This window comes from Pseudophryne corroboree, chromosome 4 (genome assembly GCF_028390025.1).
Source record: "Pseudophryne corroboree isolate aPseCor3 chromosome 4, aPseCor3.hap2, whole genome shotgun sequence".
NCBI lineage: Eukaryota > Metazoa > Chordata > Amphibia > Anura > Myobatrachidae > Pseudophryne > Pseudophryne corroboree.
Genome location: NC_086447.1, coordinates 742,796,059 through 742,817,419, shown reverse-complemented (window position 1 = coordinate 742,817,419; position 21,361 = coordinate 742,796,059). Strand labels below are relative to the sequence as shown.

General features: G+C 47.8%; 1 protein-coding gene across 2 annotated transcripts in view; it reads right to left on the bottom strand.

Annotated features, from left to right (window-relative positions):
- Positions 1-2,524: 2,524 nt before the first annotated feature.
- Positions 2,525-21,361, bottom strand: part of APMAP (adipocyte plasma membrane associated protein) — a 53,265-nt gene continuing 34,428 nt past the window's right edge. For both annotated transcript variants that reach the window (XM_063918131.1, XM_063918132.1), the window contains exons 7-9: positions 17,322-17,456; positions 5,370-5,562; positions 2,525-4,849 (exon numbers count right to left, since the gene is read on the bottom strand). In XM_063918131.1, the coding sequence (XP_063774201.1) occupies positions 4,640-4,849; positions 5,370-5,562; positions 17,322-17,456 (538 nt within the window). In that variant the 3' untranslated portion in view covers positions 2,525-4,639. The remainder of the gene's footprint in view (positions 4,850-5,369; positions 5,563-17,321; positions 17,457-21,361) is intronic.

Sequence of the window (21,361 nt, the reverse complement as noted above, 5' to 3'; positions counted from 1 at the left end):
TTTAGATGCCAGCCGGCAGATCTCCCTCTGTGCATCTCTCATGTATAAGACTGAGTCTTTTATATGCTCTATGATTAGGAGAATAGTATCCCTGTCTAGGGTGTCAATATTTTCTGACAGGGAATCTGACCATGCAGCGGCAGCACTGCACATCCATGCTGACGCAATAGCTGGTCTAAGTATAATGCCTGAGTGTGTATATACAGACTTCAGGATCGCCTCCTGCTTTCTATCCGCAGGCTCCTTTAGGGCGGCCGTATCCGGAGACGGAAGTGCCACCTTTTTAGACAAACGTGTGAGCGCTTTATCCACCCTAGGAGGTGTTTCCCAACGTGCCCTATCCTCTGGCGAGAAAGGGAACGCCATTAGTAATTTTTTAGGGATTACCAATCTTTTATCGGGGAAAGCCCACGCTTCCTCACACACTTCATTTAATTCTTCAGATGGGGGAAAAACTACGGGTAGTTTTTTCTCCCCAAACATAATACCCTTTTTAGTGGTACCTGGGTTTATATCCGAAATGTGTAATACCTCCTTCATTGCCTCAATCATGCAACGAATGACCCTAGTGGACATTAGATTTGACTCATCGTCGTCGACACTGGTATCAGTATCCGTGTCGACATCTGCGTCTGCCATCTGAGGTAGCGGGCGTTTTAGAGCCCCTGATGGTCTTTGAGACACCTGGGCAGGCACGAGCTGAGAAGCCGGCTGTCCCGCATTTGGCATGTCGTCAAATTTTTTGTGTAAGGAGTCGACACTTGCACGTAATTCCTTCCATAAAACCATCCACGCAGGTGTCTGCCCCGCAGGGGGTGACATCACTTCTATAGGCATCTGCTCCGCCTCCACATAATTTTCCTCATCAAACATGTCGACACAGCCGTACCGACACACCGCACGCACACCGGGAATGCTCTAACAGAGGACAGGACCCCACAGAAGCCCTTTGGGGAGACAGAGAGAGAGTATGCCAGCAAACACCAGAGCGCTATATAATGCAGGGACTAACTGAATTATGTCCCCTATAGCTGCTATAATATTTACTGCGCCTAAATTTAGTGCCCCCCCTCTCTTTTTTACCCTTTTCTGTAGTGTAGACTGCAGGGGAGAGCCAGGGAGCTTCCTTCCAGCGGAACTGTGAGGGAGAAATGGCGCCAGTGTGTTGAGGGAGATAGCTCCGCCCCTTTTTCACGGACTTTTCTCCCGCTTTTTTAAGGATTCTGGCAGGGGTAATGATCACATATATAGCCTCTGGGGCTATATATTGTGATTGTTTTGCCAGCCAAGGTGTTTTTATTGCTGCTCAGGGCGCCCCCCCCCAGCGCCCTGCACCCTCAGTGACCGGAGTGTGAAGTGTGTATGAGGAGCAATGGCGCACAGCTGCAGTGCTGTGCGCTACCTTGGTGAAGACAGAAGTCTTCATGCCGCCGATTTTCCGGACTTCTTCTTGCTTCTGGCTCTGTAAGGGGGACGGCGGCGCGGCTCCGGGACCGAACACCAAGGCCAGTTCCATGCGGTCGATCCCTCTGGAGCTAATGGTGTCCAGTAGCCTAAGAAGCCCAAGCTAGCTGCAAGCAGGTAGGTTCGCTTCTTCTCCCCTTCGTCCCTCGTTGCAGTGAGCCTGTTGCCAGCAGGTCTCACTGTAAAATAAAAAACCTAAATTATACTTTCTTTCTAAGAGCTCAGGAGAGCCCCTAGTGTGCATCCAGCTCGGCCGGGCACAGAAATCTAACTGAGGCTTGGAGGAGGGTCATAGTGGGAGGAGCCAGTGCACACCAGGTAGTCTAAAAGCTTTCTTTTAGTTGTGCCCAGACTCCTGCGGAGCCGCTATTCCCCATGGTCCTTACGGAGTTCCCAGCATCCACTAGGACGTCAGAGAAAGGGGGGAGGTCAGTGGGTAGGAGGACATGAGGGAGCTGAGGAACATACAAAGTTGGAGGTGAGAAGGGCATAGGGATGGTCACAGAGGAGGGGTCAGCCCATACTAAATAGCCACACACTGTAGGGGTTGGAGCTGGATGCAGGGCGGAGGGGGGCCCTGGAGGTAGGCAGAGAAAGACTATGGGGAGGGAGGCGGTGGAGCAGGTGGAAAGGGTATTATCCATCTTAAGAGTAGATAATGTAAAATACAAAACATTGTATGTTTTTTAACATATAGCTGTAAAATCAACCAGCTGGTGGTTATGCATCGTTAATATATATTTTTATGTGTTTTAAATAAATTTTTCATATTCAATCTATATGCGCTGTAATACCAGTCTATTATCCATCTTGACATTGCTCGTATTGACTGTAGATGGTGGCCAGACTGTGCCCACCACCCAGGACATGATTGGCGCCTCTCAAATATTTGAAGGGGGGCGTGAGCCGCCCCTTAACCCCCTTTTTCAGCACCTATGCATTTAGTATATTCAGTCTATTTCACAAAAAAAGGTTTAGTACCTCTTTAATGCACAAATGGAAAGGAATTGCAATAACTGAACAAGAGTCCACAAAAAAAAAACAAATATACAAAAATATGTTTATTACCAAAAAAAAGTTTATTAGATTAACATTATGTAGAGATGCAAGTATCTCTGCTACTATATAAATACATTTTCTGGGGATTTAATATTGTCTTATGTATGTGGGTGATCACAATAATGCACACAAGTCTAATGCTAATGACCAAACATTGCCAGTGATTATAGTATGTGTGTCAGTCCTATTAATAAGACTTCTGATTTATGGGAAATTAACAGTCCTGTGTAGAAATGCATGGCTACATCATGTGTGGGGCAACATGGGAGGGAGCATGATCAGCTGTACATATGACCCCTGGCCTGCTTGGTCTTTGCTAGCCCTTTTCATAGCAGTGTGACAATGACATAAATTATATAACACATGAAACTACTGAAAGAACAAATAATTACCAGAATAGCATTATTCATGGATCTGAATAAATTGTACAAATTACATGTTTTTAATGAATAGCATTTTCCAATATTGTTAGATCAAAAGCATCCACAGTACTTGTCAGGGCAAGTTTTAGGGTATTAGGTTTCTCCTAGTCCGTCAAAGAGTGGCCTTGGCGAGGAAACACCTTAGTTGTGTTGGGGCACAAACTATAATCTGGGGTCTTTCCTAAGAGCCGCTTACAGCAAGTGGCTATCACCTGCCTCTATCCCTCATAAATACACGATGACTGACACTATTAAAGCCCCATGTAAAGTGCTAGGATACTCATCCGAAAGTCCCCAGTATTCCATTTGGGATTGGTATGAAATCCTAGTCGTCGGGATGCCGGTGGTCACATGACTGATACCGGCATCCCGACATTGAAGATCTCGACGTTGGAGGGGGCAAGTATTTTTTTTTTTTTTTTTTAACACCCCCTTCTCTACCCCTCTTGGGGGTGGCGGCTAGGGCTAAAAGTAGTGCCTAACCCTAACCTCCCCTTCCCCAGGCTCTAACCTTAACAGATACCCTGATACTTACCTTGAGGATGTCTGCCGTCGGTGTTCCAGCGTCTGTCTCCCAAGTGGTGTTGGGATTCCGGCGTCAGTCACGTGACCGCTGGCATCCCATCCATCAGGATGCTAAATGCATCCCTTACATTTAGGTATTATAGGTTATTGTGCTCTAGTAACATAATCCAGTTACATTTATCTGTAAACTGGATCCATCAAGAAGAGATATGTGAGATAAGCTTCCGTTTTCCCCAAAGTCAGGTAGATTTACCTCTTTCTGTATTTCTATTAGTGCTAGCTTGCTGCATGCACTACCAGTGTAGCTTCATGCCATAACGCATGCATATGCAGGAAATATAAATAGGTTTTTCTATAAAAACCCCACCAGCATCGTATGCTGCAGTGTTTGATCATGTCACTGTTTCTATACATTATAACTTCATCATCCTAAAGTAATGGACTAAACTGAAATCCTATTAAGAAAGAAAAAATAGTCGATTAATCAGTGCTCTAAAAATTATTAGAAAAAAAATAAAAATAAAAAATATAAACAATCCTTCATTTCTAAAAATAAGAATATGGCACGGACTCAGGTAATGGACTAAAAATAGAAAACGAATCTCTATAGATTTGTTGTGGCTGAAACACAAGTCACAAGCTCAGTACTGCAGCAATTCCTATTGTACATTAATTAAACCTTCTAGTTAACTGCCATAAATGTACTGTTATGTACCATGAAATGTACCAAATCGCAGCTTAATTAAAAAGTATAAACATTAATCATTTCCTTGTGTTATAAAGCAAGTGTAAAACCCTTATTGTGCTTCTCAGCAAGAATAACAAATGGCTGACCCCTTTCTGGCAACCTGGCGGAGCATTCTACATCCTGTAGGAGCCGTTCAGGGCAAGCCAGTTATGCAGTATCTGTACACTTAAACCACATGCTTACAGAATGTCTAAGACAGGGAAGGAACAAACCGATGTTGCCAGACTCCTCTACTATCTGAATACTCAACATACACTGTAAGCCAAAATATTTCACAAAAATCATAGTATGCCTCTACAATCCACAACAGAGAGTGGTCAGGGGCAGCAGACATGATGAGAGCGGTCTCCTTAGTCAGATCACGGGCGCATAAGTCCACTCTATGTCCTGCTCTTAGACAGAAGGGCTGACTTGGCCAACCTCAAACATCTTTAAGGTTCAGTTTACACAGGAAAGGTGAGCGGAAGGATCCCAAGTACAAGTATCCATCATGTTCGTGTGCCTCGCTGATATACGTTGCCACCTCTCCATTGGGATCATGGAAACTTCTCCTGTAAGAGCCTTTCTCGCCAAGTTCCACGACCAGGCTGTACCTTGGGACAAACTTCATAACGGTCTCTTGGCTGAGCAGCTACAATTAAAATAAAAGCCTTGGATTAGGAGTAATAAACAGACCATGGAAGATGCTGCACAGGTTTAGGACAATCCGCTTCTTGTGACAATATCGACAAAACTCTGCATCCTGTACCTTAGTTCAAGCCAGGTGTCAGAGTACAGAGATACATGAATTACTGAGCAAAGCTAACAGGGGTGGCTCAATCTTATTACAAAACCACAGAGATCCATGTTGGGAAATCACAATGTGACAGTAATATCTATTACAGGATGTCACCTATTATGTAACATGTAAGTGCAACATTCCACTAAGAACGTTGCTTGGTCTATATAATAAAAGGACCCCCTGTAAATGATAGAAATAGCAACATGAACTTCATGCCACTACAATTATTGTAGCTGATTTTTCATATGGTATTTTAGGACAAACACTTGGAAGACTTCTGGTTTTACAAGTTCCTTGGCTGGTTTATTTTTTAGCTTTGTGTGTTCAAAGGTTGAATTATGTTCAGCAATCTAAGAGATTATTCACATACCTTGAAAATAATTTTTTTAATCCACGGTTTGTCCGCTAAGAAATCCATCATAGAAAAGCCAGGATTGAGTCTCACGGCAGACATGGCCACCCAGTATCCACCTGTACTACTAAGACGAATATTATCAGGAAATCCTGGCATGTTGTCCACAAACATGTCTACGCCTCCTTTAGTGAGACCGGAAACATAGTATCTAAAGACACGATAAAATAAATAAGATTTTACTTACCGATAAATCTATTTCTCGGAGTCCGTAGTGGATGCTGGGGTTCCTGAAAGGACCATGGGGAATAGCGGCTCCGCAGGAGACAGGGCACAAAAAGTAAAGCTTTTTCCGATCAGGTGGTGTGCACTGGCTCCTCCCCCTATGACCCTCCTCCAGACTCCAGTTAGGTACTGTGCCCGGACGAGCGTACACAATAAGGGAGGATTTTGAATCCCGGGTAAGACTCATACCAGCCACACCAATCACACCGTACAACTTGTGATCTAAACCCAGTTAACAGTATGATAACAGCGGAGCCTCTGAAAGATGGCTTCCTACAACAATAACCCGAATAAGTTAACAATAACTATGTACAATTTATGCAGATAATCCGCACTTGGGATGGGCGCCCAGCATCCACTACGGACTCCGAGAAATAGATTTATCGGTAAGTAAAATCTTATTTTCTCTATCGTCCTAGTGGATGCTGGGGTTCCTGAAAGGACCATGGGGATTATACCAAAGCTCCCAAACGGGCGGGAGAGTGCGGATGACTCTGCAGCACCGAATGAGAGAACTCCAGGTCCTCCTTAGCCAGAGTATCAAATTTGTAAAATTTTACAAACGTGTTCTCCCCTGACCACGTAGCTGCTCGGCAAAGTTGTAATGCCGAGACCCCTCGGGCAGCCGCCCAAGATGAGCCCACCTTCCTTGTGGAGTGGGCCTTTACAGATTTAGGCTGTGGCAGGCCTGCCACAGAATGTGCCAGTTGGATTGTGCTACAGATCCAACGAGCAATCGTCTGCTTAGACGCAGGAGCACCCATCTTGTTGGGTGCATACAATATAAACAACGAGTCAGATTTTCTGACTCCAGCTGTTCTTGCAATATATATTTTTAATGCTCTGACAACGTCCAGTAACTTGGAGTCCTCCAAGTCACTTGTAGCCGCAGGCACTACAATAGGCTGGTTCAGATGAAATGCTGACACCACCTTAGGGAGAAAATGCGGACGAGTCCGCAGTTCTGCCCTGTCCGAATGGAAAATCAGATATGGGCTTTTGTAAGATAAAGCTGCCAATTCTGACACTCTCCTGGCAGAAGCCAGGGCTAGAAGCATGGTCACTTTCCAAGTGAGATATTTCAAATCCACCTTATTTAGTGGTTCAAACCAATGAGATTTTAGAAAATCCAAAACTACATTGAGATCCCACGGTGCCACTGGAGGCACCACAGGGGGCTGTATATGCAGCACTCCCTTAACAAAGGTCTGGACTTCAGGGACTGAAGCCAATTCTTTTTGAAAGAAAATCGACAGGGCCGAAATTTGAACCTTAATAGATCCCAATTTGAGACCCATAGACAATCCTGATTGCAGGAAATGTAGGAATCGACCCAGTTGAAATTCCTCCGTCGGAGCACTCCGATCTTCGCACCACGCAACATATTTTCGCCAAATTCGGTGATAATGTTGCACGGTTACTTCTTTCCTTGCTTTAATCAAAGTAGGAATGACTTCTTCCGGCATGCCTTTTTCCATTAGGATCCGGCGTTCAACCGCCATGCCGTCAAACGCAGCCGCGGTAAGTCTTGAAACAGACAGGGACCCTGCTGAAGCAAGTCCCTCCTTAGAGGTAGAGGCCACGGATCTTCCGTGATCATCTCTTGAAGTTCCGGGTACCAAGTCCTTCTTGGCCAATCCGGAACCACTAGTATCGTTCTTACGCCTCTTTGCCGTATAATTCTCAATACTTTTGGTATGAGAGGCAGAGGAGGAAACACATACACCGACTGGTACACCCAAGGCGTTACCAGCGCGTCCACAGCTATTGCCTGCGGATCTCTTGACCTGGCGCAATACCTGTCCAGTTTTTTGTTTAGGCGAGACGCCATCATGTCCACCATTGGTCTTTCCCAACGGGTTACCAGCATGTGGAAGACTTCTGGATGAAGTCCCCACTCTCCCGGGTGAAGATCGTGTCTGCTGAGGAAGTCTGCTTCCCAGTTGTCCACTCCCGGGATGAACACTGCTGACAGTGCTATCACATGATTCTCTGCCCAGCGAAGAATCCTTGCAGCTTCTGCCATTGCACTCCTGCTTCTTGTGCCGCCCTGTCTGTTCACATGGGCGACTGCCGTGATGTTGTCCGACTGGATCAACACCGGTTTTCCCTGAAGCAGAGGTTCTGCCTGGCTTAGAGCATTGTATATTGCTCTTAGTTCCAGAATGTTTATGTGAAGAGACGTTTCCAGGCTCGTCCATACTCCCTGGAAGTTTCTTCCTTGTGTGACTGCTCCCCAGCCTCTCAGGCTGGCGTCCGTGGTCACCAGGATCCAATCCTGTATGCCGAATCTGCGGCCCTCCAATAGATGAGGACTCTGCAACCACCACAGAAGAGACACCCTTGTCCTTGGAGACAGGGTTATCCGTAGGTGCATCTGAAGATGCGACCCTGACCATTTGTCCAACAGATCCCTTTGGAAAATTCTTGCGTGGAATCTGCCGAATGGAATTGCTTCGTAAGAAGCCACCATTTTTCCCAGGACTCTTGTGCATTGATGTACAGACACCTTTCCTGGTTTTAGGAGGTTCCTGACAAGCTCGGATAACTCCTTGGCTTTTTCCTCCGGGAGAAAAACCTTTTTCTGAACCGTGTCCAGAATCATCCCTAGGAACAGCAGACGAGTTGTCGGCATTAACTGGGATTTTGGAATATTCAGAATCCACCCGTGCTGTTTTAGCACTTCTTGAGACAGTGCTACTCCCATCTCTAGCTGTTCTCTGGACCTCGCCCTTATTAGGAGATCGTCCAAGTATGGGATAATTAATACGCCTTTTCTTCGAAGAAGAATCATCATCTCGGCCATTACCTTTGTAAAGATCCGAGGTGCCGTGGACAATCCGAACGGCAGCGTCTGAAACTGATAGTGACAGTTTTGTACAACGAACCTGAGGTACCCCTGGTGTGAGGGGTAAATTGGAACGTGGAGATACGCATCCTTGATGTCCAAGGATACCATAAAGTCCCCCTCTTCCAGGTTCGCTATCACTGCTCTGAGTGACTCCATTTTGAACTTGAACTTCTTTATGTACAGGTTCAAGGACTTCAGATTTAGAATAGGCCTTACCGAGCCATCCGGCTTCGGTACCACAAAAAGAGTGGAATAATACCCCTTCCCTTGTTGTAGAAGAGGTACCTTGACTATCACCTGCTGAGAGTACAGCTTGTGAATGGCTTCCAAAACCGTCTCCCTTTCGGAGGGGGACGTTGGTAAAGCAGACTTCAGGAAACGGCGAGGTGGATCCGTCTCTAATTCCAACCTGTACCCTTGAGATATTATCTGCAGGATCCAGGGATCTACCTGCGAGTGAGCCCACTGCGCGCTGTAATTTTTGAGACGACCGCCCACCGTCCCCGAGTCCGCTTGAGAAGCCCCAGCGTCATGCTGAGGCTTTTGTAGAAGCCGGGGAGGGCTTCTGTTCCTGGGAAGGAGCTGCGTGTTGCTGTCTCTTCCCTCGACCTTTGCCTCGTGGCAGATATGAATAGCCCTTTGCTCTCTTATTTTTAAAGGAACGAAAGGGCTGCGGTTGAAAAGTCGGTGCCTTTTTCTGTGGGGGAGTGACTTGAGGTAGAAAGGTGGATTTCCCGGCTGTAGCCGTGGCCACCAAATCTGATAGACCGACTCCAAATAACTCCTCCCCTTTATACGGCAAAACTTCCATATGCCGTTTTGACTCCGCATCGCCTGTCCACTGTCGCGTCCATAAAGCTCTTCTGGCCGAAATGGACATAGCACTTACCCGTGATGCCAGTGTGCAGATATCCCTCTGTGCATCACGCATATAAAGAAATGCATCCTTTATTTGTTCTAACGACAGTAAAATATTGTCCCTGTCCAGGGTATCAATATTTTCAATCAGGGACTCTGACCAAACTACCCCAGCACTGCCCATCCAGGCAGTCGCTACAGCTGGTCGTAGTATAACACCTGCATGTGTGTATATACTTTTTTGGATATTTTCCATCCTCCTATCTGATGGATCTTTAAGTGCGGCCGTCTCAGGAGAGGGTAACGCCACTTGTTTAGATAAGCGTGTTAGCGCCTTGTCCACCCTAGGAGGTGTTTCCCAGCGCTCCCTAACCTCTGGCGGGAAAGGGTATAATGCCAATAATTTCTTTGAAATTATCAGCTTTTTATCAGGGGCAACCCACGCTTCATTACACACGTCATTTAATTCTTCTGATTCAGGAAAAACTATAGGTAGTTTTTTCATACCCCACATAATACCCTGTTTAGTGGTACCTGTAGTATCAGCTAAATGTAACGCCTCCTTCATTGCCAAAATCATATAACGTGTGGCCCTACTGGAAAATACGGTTGATTCGTCACCGTCACCACTGGAGTCATCGCCTGTGTCTGGGTCTGTGTCGACCGACTGAGGCAAAGGGCGTTTCACAGCCCCTGACGGTGTTTGAGTCGCCTGGACAGGCACTAATTGATTGTCCGGCCGCCTCATGTCGTCAAACGACTGCTTTAGCGTGTTGACACTATCCCGTAGTTCCATAAATAAAGGCATCCATTCCGGTGTCGACTCCCTAGGGGGTGACATCCTCATATTTGGCAATTGCTCCGCCTCCACACCAATATCGTCCTCATACATGTCGACACACATGTACCGACACACAGCAGACACACAGGGAATGCTCCTAACGAAGACAGGACCCACTAGCCCTTTGGGGAGACAGAGGGAGAGTTTGCCAGCACACACCAAAAGCGCTATATATATATCAGGGATAGCCTTATAATAAGTGCTCCCTTATAGCTGCTTTGTTATATCAAAATATCGCCATAAATGTGCCCCCCCCTCTCTGTTTTACCCTGTTTCTGTAGTGCAGTGCAGGGGAGAGACTTGGGAGCCGTCCTGACCAGCGGAGCTGTGAGAGGAAATGGCGCCGTGTGCTGAGGAGATAGGCCCCGCCCCTTTTCTGGCGGGCTCGTCTCCCGCTATTTAGAAAAATTAGGCAGGGGTTAAATATCTCCATATAGCCTCTAGGGCTATATGTGAGGTATTTTTAGCCTTTATAGGTAATCATTTTGCCTCCCAGGGCGCCCCCCTCCCAGCGCCCTGCACCCTCAGTGACTGCCGTGTGAAGTGTGCTGAGAGGAAAATGGCGCACAGCTGCAGTGCTGTGCGCTACCTTTTGAAGACTGCAGGAGTCTTCAGCCGCCGATTCTGGACCTCTTCTGTCTTCAGCATCTGCAAGGGGGCCGGCGGCGTGGCTCCGGTGACCATCCAGGCTGTACCTGTGATCGTCCCTCTGGAGCTTGATGTCCAGTAGCCAAGAAGCCAATCCATCCTGCACGCAGGTGAGTTGACTCCTTCTCCCCTCAGTCCCTCGCTGCAGTGATCCTGTTGCCAGCAGGAATCACTGTAAAATAAAAAACCTAGCTAAACTTTTTCTAAGCAGCTCTTTAGGAGAGCCACCTAGATTGCACCCTTCTCGGCCGGGCACAAAAATCTAACTGGAGTCTGGAGGAGGGTCATAGGGGGAGGAGCCAGTGCACACCACCTGATCGGAAAAAGCTTTACTTTTTGTGCCCTGTCTCCTGCGGAGCCGCTATTCCCCATGGTCCTTTCAGGAACCCCAGCATCCACTAGGACGATAGAGAAAAGATTATAATCATTAAAAAAATGAGGGGGGAGGGGGGGTGTTTTACAACTGATGCTGTAAATCTAGACAGGAGCAGTGCTACTAGTAATGGCACAGATTACGTTTGGTTACACAGAAATATACAACGCTCTAGGGCCTTCATTCCGAGTTGAACGCTCGCTAGCTGCTTTTAGCAGCAGTGCAAACGCTAGGCCGCCTCCCTCTGGGAGTGTATTTTAGCTTAGCAGAAGTGCGACCGAAAGGATCGCAGGACGGTGGCAAAAATGTTTCATGCCGTTTCTGAGTATCTGCAGACCTACTCCTACCTTGCGAACACTTCAGTCTGTTTAGTTACTGTTTTGACGTCACAAACACGCCCTGCGTTCGGCCAGCCACTCCCCCGTTTCCCCAGGCACGCCTGCGTTTTTATCTGACACGCCTGCGTTTTTTAGCACACTCCCGGAAAACGGTCAGTTACCTCCCAGAAACGCCCCTTTCCTGTCAATCACTCAACGATCAGCAGTGCGACTGAAAAGCGTTGCTAGACCTTGTGTGAAACTGCATCGGCTTTTGAGAAAGTACTTCGAGCGTGCGCAGTGCGCACCATACGCATGCGCAGAAGTGCCGATTTTTTGCCTGGTCGCTGCGCTGCGAACAACGGCAGCTAGCAATCAACTCGGAATGACCCCCTAGGTTTCTAACCTTAACAATCGCTATCATTAAGACACCGATGGTGTATGAACACATAGTACATACATTAAGCATTAGCTGGTAGGTGGGCAGAGGTAGGGGTAATTTACATTAAGTGCAAGAACGCAGAAGCTCCTGAGGTCACAGGTTCTATTCCAACAATGGTCCTATATGTAGGCCCCCCTGATTGGGTGGGTTTCCTCCAGAAGCTCCAGTTTGCTCCAAAAATCCAATTAAGTAAACAAACAGGAATCTACAGCAATCTGTTAAATCTGCCCATAAAAAATAAGAATTTACTCACCGGTAATTCTATTTCTCGTAGTCCGTAGTGGATGCTGGGAACTCCATAAGGACCATGGGGAATAGCGGGCTCCTAAGGAGGCTGGGCACTCTAGAAAGATCTTAGACTACCTGGTGTGCACTGGCCCCTCCCACTATGACCCTCCTCCAAGCCTCAGTTAGGATACTGTGCCCGGACGAGCGTACACAATAAGGAAGGATTTTGAATCCCGGGTAAGACTCATACCAGCCACACCAATCACACCGTACAACTCGTGATATGAAACCCAGTTAACAGTATGAAACAACAGAGCCTCTCAACAGATGGCTCAACAATAACCCGATTTAGTTAACAGTAACTATGTACAAGTATTGCAGATAAACCGCACTTGGGATGGGCGCCCAGCATCCACTACGGACTACGAGAAATAGAATTACCGGTGAGTAAATTCTTATTTTCTCTGACGTCCTAGTGGATGCTGGGAACTCCGTAAGGACCATGGGGATTATACCAAAGCTCCCAAACGGGCGGGAGAGTGCGGATGACTCTGCAACACCGAATGAGAGAACTCCAGGTCCTCCTCAGCCAGGGTATCAAATTTATAGAATTTTGCAAATGTGTTTGCCCCTGACCAAGTAGCAGCTCGGTAAAGTTGTAAAGCCGAGACCCCTCGGGCAGCCGCCCAAGATGAGCCCACCTTCCTTGTGGAATGGGCATTGACAGATTTTGGCTGTGGCAGGCCTGCCACAGAATGTGCAAGCTGAATTGTATTACAAATCCAACGAGCAATAGTCTGCTTAGAAGCAGGAGCACCCAGCTTGTTGGGTGCATATAGGATAAACAGCGAGTCAGATTTTCTGACTGTAGCCGTTCTGGAAACATATATTTTCAGTGCCCTGACAACGTCTAGCAACTTGGAGTCCTCCAAGTCCCTAGTAGCCGCAGGCACCACAATAGGCTGGTTCAGGTGAAACGCTGACACCACCTTTGGGAGAAACTGGGGACGAGTCCTCAATTCTGCCCTATCCATATGGAAAATCAGATAAGGGCTTTTATAAGACAAAGCCGCCAATTCTGATACTCGCCTGGCAGAAGCCAAGGCCAATAACATGACCACCTTCCACGTGAGATATTTCAGATCCACGGCTTTTAGTGGTTCAAACCAATGTGATTTTAAGAAACTCAACACCACGTTGAGATCCCAAGGTGCCACAGGAGGCACATATGGGGGCTGAATATGCAGCACTCCCTTTACAAATGTCTGAACTTCAGGTACTGAAGCTAGTTCTTTCTGAAAGAAAATCGATAGAGCCGAGATCTGTACCTTAATGGAACCCAGTTTTAGGCCCATATTCACTCCTGCTTGCAGGAAATGCAGAAATCGACCTAGTTGAAATTCCTCAGTTGGGGCCTTTTCGGCCTCACACCATGCAACATATTTCCGCCATATGCGGTGATAATGATTTGCTGTAACCTCTTTCCTGGCTTTAATAAGCGTAGGAATGACTTCCTCCGGAATGCCCTTTTCTTTCAGGATCCGGCGTTCAACCGCCATGCCGTCAAACGCAGCCGCGGTAAGTCTTGGAACAGACAGGGCCCCTGCTGTAGCAGGTCTCGTCTTAGCGGCAGAGGCCACGGGTCCTCTGAGATCATCTCTTGAAGTTCCGGGTACCATGTTCTTCTTGGCCAATCCGGAACCACGAGAATTGTGCTTACTCCTCGCTTTCTTATTATTCTCAATACCTTTGGTATGAGAGGCAGCGGAGGGAACACATAAACTGACTGGTACACCCACGGTGTCACCAGAGCGTCCACAGCTATCGCTTGAGGGTCTCTTGACCTGGCGCAATACCTCTCTAGTTTTTTGTTTAGGCGGGACGCCATCATGTCCACCTGTGGACGACCCCACTGATGTACAATCATTTGGAAGACTTCTGGATGAAGTCCCCATTCTCCCGGGTGGAGGTCGTGTCTGCTGAGGAAGTCTGCTTCCCAGTTGTCCACTCCCGGAATGAACACTGCTGACAGTGCTAGTACATGATTTTCCGCCCATCGGAGAATTCTTGTGGCTTCTGTCATTGCCATCCTGCTTCTTGTGCCGCCCTGTCGATTCACATGGGCGACCGCCGTGATGTTGTCTGACTGGATCAGCACCGGCTGGTGTAGGAGCAGGGATTTTGCTTGACTTAGGGCATTGTAGATGGCCCTTAGTTCCAGAATATTTATGTGAAGGGAAGTCTCCTGACTTGTCCATAGTCCTTGGAAGTTTCTTCCCTTTGTGACTGCCCCCCAGCCTCGAAGGCTGGCATCCGTGGTCACCAGGACCCAGTCCTGAATGCCGAATCTGCGACCCTCCAGAAGATGAGCACTCTGCAGCCACCACAGAAGAGACACCCTGGTTCTTGCAGACAGGGTTATCAAGCGATGCATCTGAAGATGCGATCCGGACCACTTGTCCAACAGGTCCCACTGAAAGATTCTGGCATGGAACCTGCCGAATGGAATTGCTTCGTAAGAAGCTACCATCTTTCCCAAGACCCGCGTGCAGTGATGCACCGATACCTGTTTTGGTTTCAGGAGGTCTCTGACTAGAGAAGACAACTCCCTGGCTTTCTCCTCCGGGAGAAACACTTTTTTCTGGACTGTGTCCAGAATCATCCCCAGGAACAGTAGACGTGTCGTCGGGACCAGCTGTGACTTCGGGATATTCAGAATCCAGCCGTGCTGGTTTAGCACTTCCTGAGATAGTGCTACTCCCACCAACAACTGTTCTTTGGACCGTGCCTTTATTAGGAGATCGTCCAAGTACGGGATAATTAAAACTCCCTTTCTTCGAAGGAGTATCATCATTTCCGCCATAACCTTGGTAAATACCCTTGGTGCCGTGGAGAGTCCAAACGGCAGCGTCTGGAATTGGTAATGGCAATCCTGTACCACAAATCTGAGGTACTCCTGGTGAGGATGGTAAATGGGGACATGCAGGTAAGCATCCTTGATGTCCAGGGAAACCATGTAATCCCCTTCGTCCAGGCTTGCAATAACCGCCCTGAGCGATTCCATCTTGAACTTGAATTTTTTTATGTACATGTTCAAGGATTTCAAATTTAAAATGGGTCTCACCGAACCGTCCGGCTTCGGTACCACAAATAGTGTGGAATAGTAACCCCGGCCTTGTTGAAGTAGGGGTACCTTGATTATCACCTGCTGGGAATACAGCTTGTGAATTGCCGCTAGCACCGCCTCCCTGTCTGAGGGAGCAATCGGCAAGGCAGATTTTAGGAACCGGTGGGGTGGAGCCGCCTCGAATTCCAGCTTGTATCCCTGAGATACTATTTAAAGGATCCAGGGATCCACCTGTGAGCGAGCCCACTGATCGCTGAAATTCATGAGGCGGGCCCCCACCGTACCTGGCTCCGCCTGTGGAGCCCCACCGTCATGCGGCGGACTTGGAAGAGGAAGCGGGTGAGGACTTTTGTTCCTGGGAAACTGCAGTTTGCTGCAGCCTTTTTCCCCTACCTCTGCCTCTAGACAGAAAAGACCCTCCTTTCCCCGCTTGTTTTTCTGGGTCCGAAAGGACTGAACCTGATAAAATGGCGCCTTCTTAGGCTGTGAGGGGACATGGGGTAATGGAAACTAGGTCGGAGAGACCATCCCCAAATAATTCCTCCCCTTTATAAGGTAAAACTTCCATGTGCCTTTTGGAATCTGCATCTCCAGTCCACTGGCGAGTCCATAAGCATCTCCTAGCAGAGATGGATAATGCACTTACTTTAGATGCCAGCCGGCAGATTTCCCTCTGTGCATCTCTCATGTATAAGACTGAGTCTTTGATATGGTCAATTGTTAGCAGAATCGTGTCTCTGTCTAATGAGTCAATATTTTCTGACAGTTTATCTGACCACGCAGCGGCAGCACTGCACATCCATGCTGACGCAATAGCTGGTCTAAGTATAATGCCTGAGTGTGTATATACAGACTTCAGGATCGCCTCCTGCTTTCTATCAGCAGGCTCCTTAAGGGCGGCCGTATCCTGAGAGGGTAGTGCCACCTTTTTAGACAAACGTGTGAGCGCTTTATCCACCCTAGGGGGTGTTTCCCAACGTAACCTATCCTCTGGCGGGAAAGGGAACGCCATTAGTATCTTGCTGTGCGCTACCTTGGTGAAGACAGAGTCTTTATGCCGCCGATTTTCCGGACCATCTTCTTGCTTCTGGCTCTGTAAGGGGGACGGCGGCGCGGCTCCGGGACCGAACATCAAGGCTGGGCCTGCGGTCGATCCCTCTGGAGCTAATGGTGTCCAGTAGCCTAAGAAGCCCAATCCGGCTGCAAGCAGGCGAGTTCGCTTCTTCTCCCCTTAGTCCCTCGCTGCAGTGAGCCTGTTGCCAGCAGGTCTCACTGAAAATAAAAAAATCTAAGACTATTACTTTCTAAGAGCTCAGGAGAGCCCCTAGTGTGCATCCAACCTCGGCCGGGCACGAAATCTAACTGAGGCTTGGAGGAGGGTCATAGTGGGAGGGGCCAGTGCACACCAGGTAGTCTAAGATCTTTCTAGAGTGCCCAGCCTCCTTCGGAGCCCGCTATTCCCCATGGTCCTTACGGAGTTCCCAGCATCCACTAGGACGTCAGAGAAATTAAGATTACAGGGTGACCAGGTAATGACCCCAGCTAATGTCTGCGCACATCTGCAGATTACAATCACTGAACCCGATTTACAGACAGCCTTTATCTCAAGATGAGTAGCTGATAATATTGGGTCTCACAAAAGCAGAAATTGGCTCAGCAAACCTAAAGCAAATGATCTATGCTGAATTGCTGTGTGTGGGCAGCATCACTGTGCTCCAGCAGTACAAAGGTAAATCACACAGGCAGAATCTTGCACAATTTACTCTTAACACAAAGGTCAATAAATTTGTCCTACACAACTTTTTGGGACTGTGACACTGTCCTGTAACCAGGCTTTTCATACAGAGATGTTATCTAGGAAAACAAAAGAAGCGGTGTTTCCACATAGGCTGGATGCCAGCAACATAAATAAAGCTCCATGTGTCGTTGTGTGAATGCTTTGGCACGGGAACAAGCCATATAAGAGTGTGTAAAGCAGGCACCAGGCAGTGCGCACTCACCTCCTTACACGTGCCATTGAGGTTTCTGCAACAAGCAGGAAGTCTTCGGCGGGTGAAAGCTGCACGCCATTGGGAAAGCGCAGTCCTCCCATTAAAACCTTCACCTCCTTCGTCAGAGTGTCATACTCCAGCAAGCTACAAAGTAACACACAATTACAGGTTTAGCCTAATCCCTTTAGTATCATGTAGCTAAACAGGCAAGGCTTCATCCGTGTCAGAGAGACACCTTTCATTGTACCAAACACAATCCAGTATAATCTGTGTTTAGAAACTGACAAGTTAAATAATTCATTAAGTAGCTTCTCAAAAATGACTATACATCAGTCAGAGCTATGCAAGTTGTCACATGTTTGAGTCCATGTCTAGCATACACTCAGTGGCTTCAGAGAGGAGGAGGCCTGTGTGCAATCTACTTCTGGGCCCCCTCCTCACTAAGCGGCAAAGCTCTTGACTCTGGGCACTAGGGGACACTAACTAGCACTGTCCCAGAGTCTAGTACGCATGCGCAGGTCTGTGGGAAAACGGTGTGGTGGCCATTTTCCTACTGTGCATGCATAAAACACTGGGAAAATGGGCGCCTACCATTTTCCCAGTGATTTCTGCAGTACTGCGGGACTCCAGAGGGTTTTTGCATCGATTAAAAATGGGTGCAGGGTGTGCAGTGTGGGCCCCCCTGGATCCCGGGGGCCCGTGTGCACCACACACATTGCATCCATTATAAATATGCCAGTGCATACATTTCACTCTAAATCTGATCTATGGCTACCAGAATATAGGGGGAGATGTATCAAGCAGTGTAAACAGTGGACACAAAAAAAACCCGGGCAATGGCTGCCCCGTTACATCGGGCGCTAATAAATTAATTAAAGAAAACACCTGATATATAATGATTAATATAATAGCAGCTCCTACAGGGCAACTGGATGCCAAAGACAAAAATGTATACTTAATGTTCTATAAAAAACATTTAAGGAGCGCTGATATCCAATAAAAAATCTTTTAATATTAGAAACAGTGGAAAACCACTTATGATGATTAGTTTATGAGTTAAAAACATAAGCAGTGCAAATGCATATACATGTATAAGAAATCACATTCACAGTAAAAATAAGAATTTACTTACCGATAATTCTATTTCTCGTAGTCCGTAGTGGATGCTGGGGACTCCGTCAGGACCATGGGGATTAGCGGCTCCGCAGGAGACAGAGCACAAAAGTAAAAGCTTTAGGATCAGGTGGTGTGCACTGGCTCCTCCCCCTATGACCCTCCTCCAAGCCTCAGTTAGGATACTGTGCCCGGACGAGCGTACACAATAAGCAAGGATTTTGAATCCCGGGTAAGACTCCTACCAGCCACACCAATCACACTGTACAACCTGTGATCTGAACCCAGTTAACAGCATGATAACAGCGGAGCCTCTGAAAAGATGGCTCACAACAATAATAACCCGATTTTTGTAACAATAACTATGTACAAGTATTGCAGACAATCCGCACTTGGGATGGGCGCCCAGCATCCACTACGGACTACGAGAAATAGAATTATCGGTAAGTAAATTCTTATTTTCTCTGACGTCCTAAGTGGATGCTGGGGACTCCGTCAGGACCATGGGGATTATACCAAAGCTCCCAAACGGGCGGGAGAGTGCGGATGACTCTGCAGCACCGAATGAGAGAACTCCAGGTCCTCCTCAGTCAGGGTGTGCCCCTGACCAAGTAGCTGCTCGGCAAAGTTGTAAAGCCGAGACCCCTCGGGCAGCCGCCCAAGATGAGCCCACCTTCCTTGTGGAATGGGCATTTACATATTTTGGCTGTGGCAGGCCTGCCACAGCATGTGCAAGCTGAATTGTACTATACATCCAACTAGCAATCGTCTGCTTAGAAGCAAGAGCACCCAGTTTATTGGGTGCATACAGGATAACAGCAAGTCAGTTTTCCTGACTCCAGCCGTCCTGGAAACCTATATTATCAGGGCCCTGACAACATCTAGCAACTTGGAGTCCTCCAAGTCCCTAGTAGCCGCAGGTACCACAATAAGCTGGTTCAGGTGAAACACTGACACCACCTTAGGGAGAAACTGGGGACGAGTCCGCAGCTCTGCCCTGTCCGAATGGACAATCAGATATGGGCTTTTGTGAGACAAAGCCGCCAATTCTGACACTCGCCTGGCCGAGGCCAGGGCCAACAGCATGGTCACTTTCCATGTGAGATATTTCAAATCCACAGATTTGAGCGGTTTAAACCAATGTGATTTGAGGAATCCCAGAACTACGTTGAGATCCCACAGTGCCACTGGAGGCACAAAAGGGGGTTGTATATGCAGTACTCCCTTGACAAACTTCTGGACTTCAGGAACTGAAGCTAATTCTTTCTGGAAGAAAATCGACAGGGCCGAAATTTGAACCTTGATGGACCCCAATTTGAGGCCCATAGACACTCCTGTTTGCAGGAAATGCAGGAATCGACCGAGTTGAAATTTCTTCGTGGGGCCTTCCTGGCCTCACACCATGCAACATATTTTCGCCACATGTGGTGATAATGTTGTGCGGTCACCTCCTTCCTGGCTTTGACCAGGGTAGGAATGACCTCCTCCGGAATGCCTTTTTCCCTTAGGATCCGGCGTTCAACCGCCATGCCGTCAAACGCAGCCGCGGTAAGTCTTGGAACAGACATGGTACTTGCTGAAGCAAGTCCCTTCTTAGCAGCAGAGGCCATGAGTCCTCTGTGAGCATCTCTTGAAGTTCCAGGTACCAAGTCCTTCTTGGCCAATCCGGAGCCACGAGTATAGTTCTTACTCCTCTACGTCTTATAATTCTCAGTACCTTGGGTATGAGAAGCAGAGGAGGGAACACATACACTGACTGGTACACCCACGGTGTTACCAGAGCGTCCACAGCTATTGCCTGAGGGTCTCTTGACCTGGCGCAATACCTGTCCAGTTTTTTGTTTAGGCGGGACGCCATCATGTCCACCTTTGGTCTTTCCCAATGGTTCACAATCATGTGGAAGACTTCCCGATGAAATCCCCACTCTCCCGGGCGTCGGAATGAACACTGCTGACAGTGCTATCACCTGATTTTCCGCCCAGCGAAGAATCCTTGCAGTTTCTGCTATTGCCCTTCTGCTTCTTGCGCCGCCCTGTCTGTTTACGTGGGCGACTGCCGTGATGTTGTCCCACTGGATCAATACCGGCTGACCTTGAAGCAGAGGTCTTGCTAAGCTTAGAGCATTGTAACTTGCCCTTAGCTCCAGTATATTTATGTGGAGAGAATTCTCCAGACTTGATCACACTCCCTGGAAAAAAATTTTCCCTGTGTGACTGCTCCCCAGCCTCTCAGGCTGGCATCCCTGGTCACCAGGACCCTTCCTGAATGCCGAATCTGCGGCCCATTAGTAGATGAGTACTTTGCAGCCACCGCAGAAGAAACACCCTTGTCCTTGGAGACAGGGTTATCCGCTGATGCATCTGAAGATGCGATCCGGACCATTTTTCCAGCAGATCCCACTGAAAAGTTCTTGCGTGAAAACTGCCGAATGGAATCGCTTCGTAAGAAGCCACCATTTTTCCCAGGACCCTTGTGCAATGATGCACTGACACTTTTCCTGGTTTTAGGAGGTTCCTGACTAGCTCGGATAACTCCCTGGTTTTCTTCTCCGGGAGAAACACCCTTTTCTGGACTGTGTCCAGAATCATCCCTAGGAACAGCCGATGTGTCGTCGGAAACAACTGCGGTTTTGGAATATTTAGAATCCACCCGTGCTGTCGTAGAACTACTTGAGATAGTGCTACTCCGACCTCCAACTGTTCTCTGGACCTTGCTCTTATCAGGAGGTCGTCCATTTTCTTTGAAGAAGAATCATTTCGGCCATTACCTTGGTAAAGACCCGGGGTGCCGTGGACAATCCAAACGGCAGCGTCTGAAACTGATAGTGACAGTTCTGTACCACGAACCTGAGGTACCCTTGGTGAGAAGGGCAAATTGGGACATGGAGGTAAGTATCCCTGATGTCCCGGGACACCCTATAGTCCCCTTCTTCCTG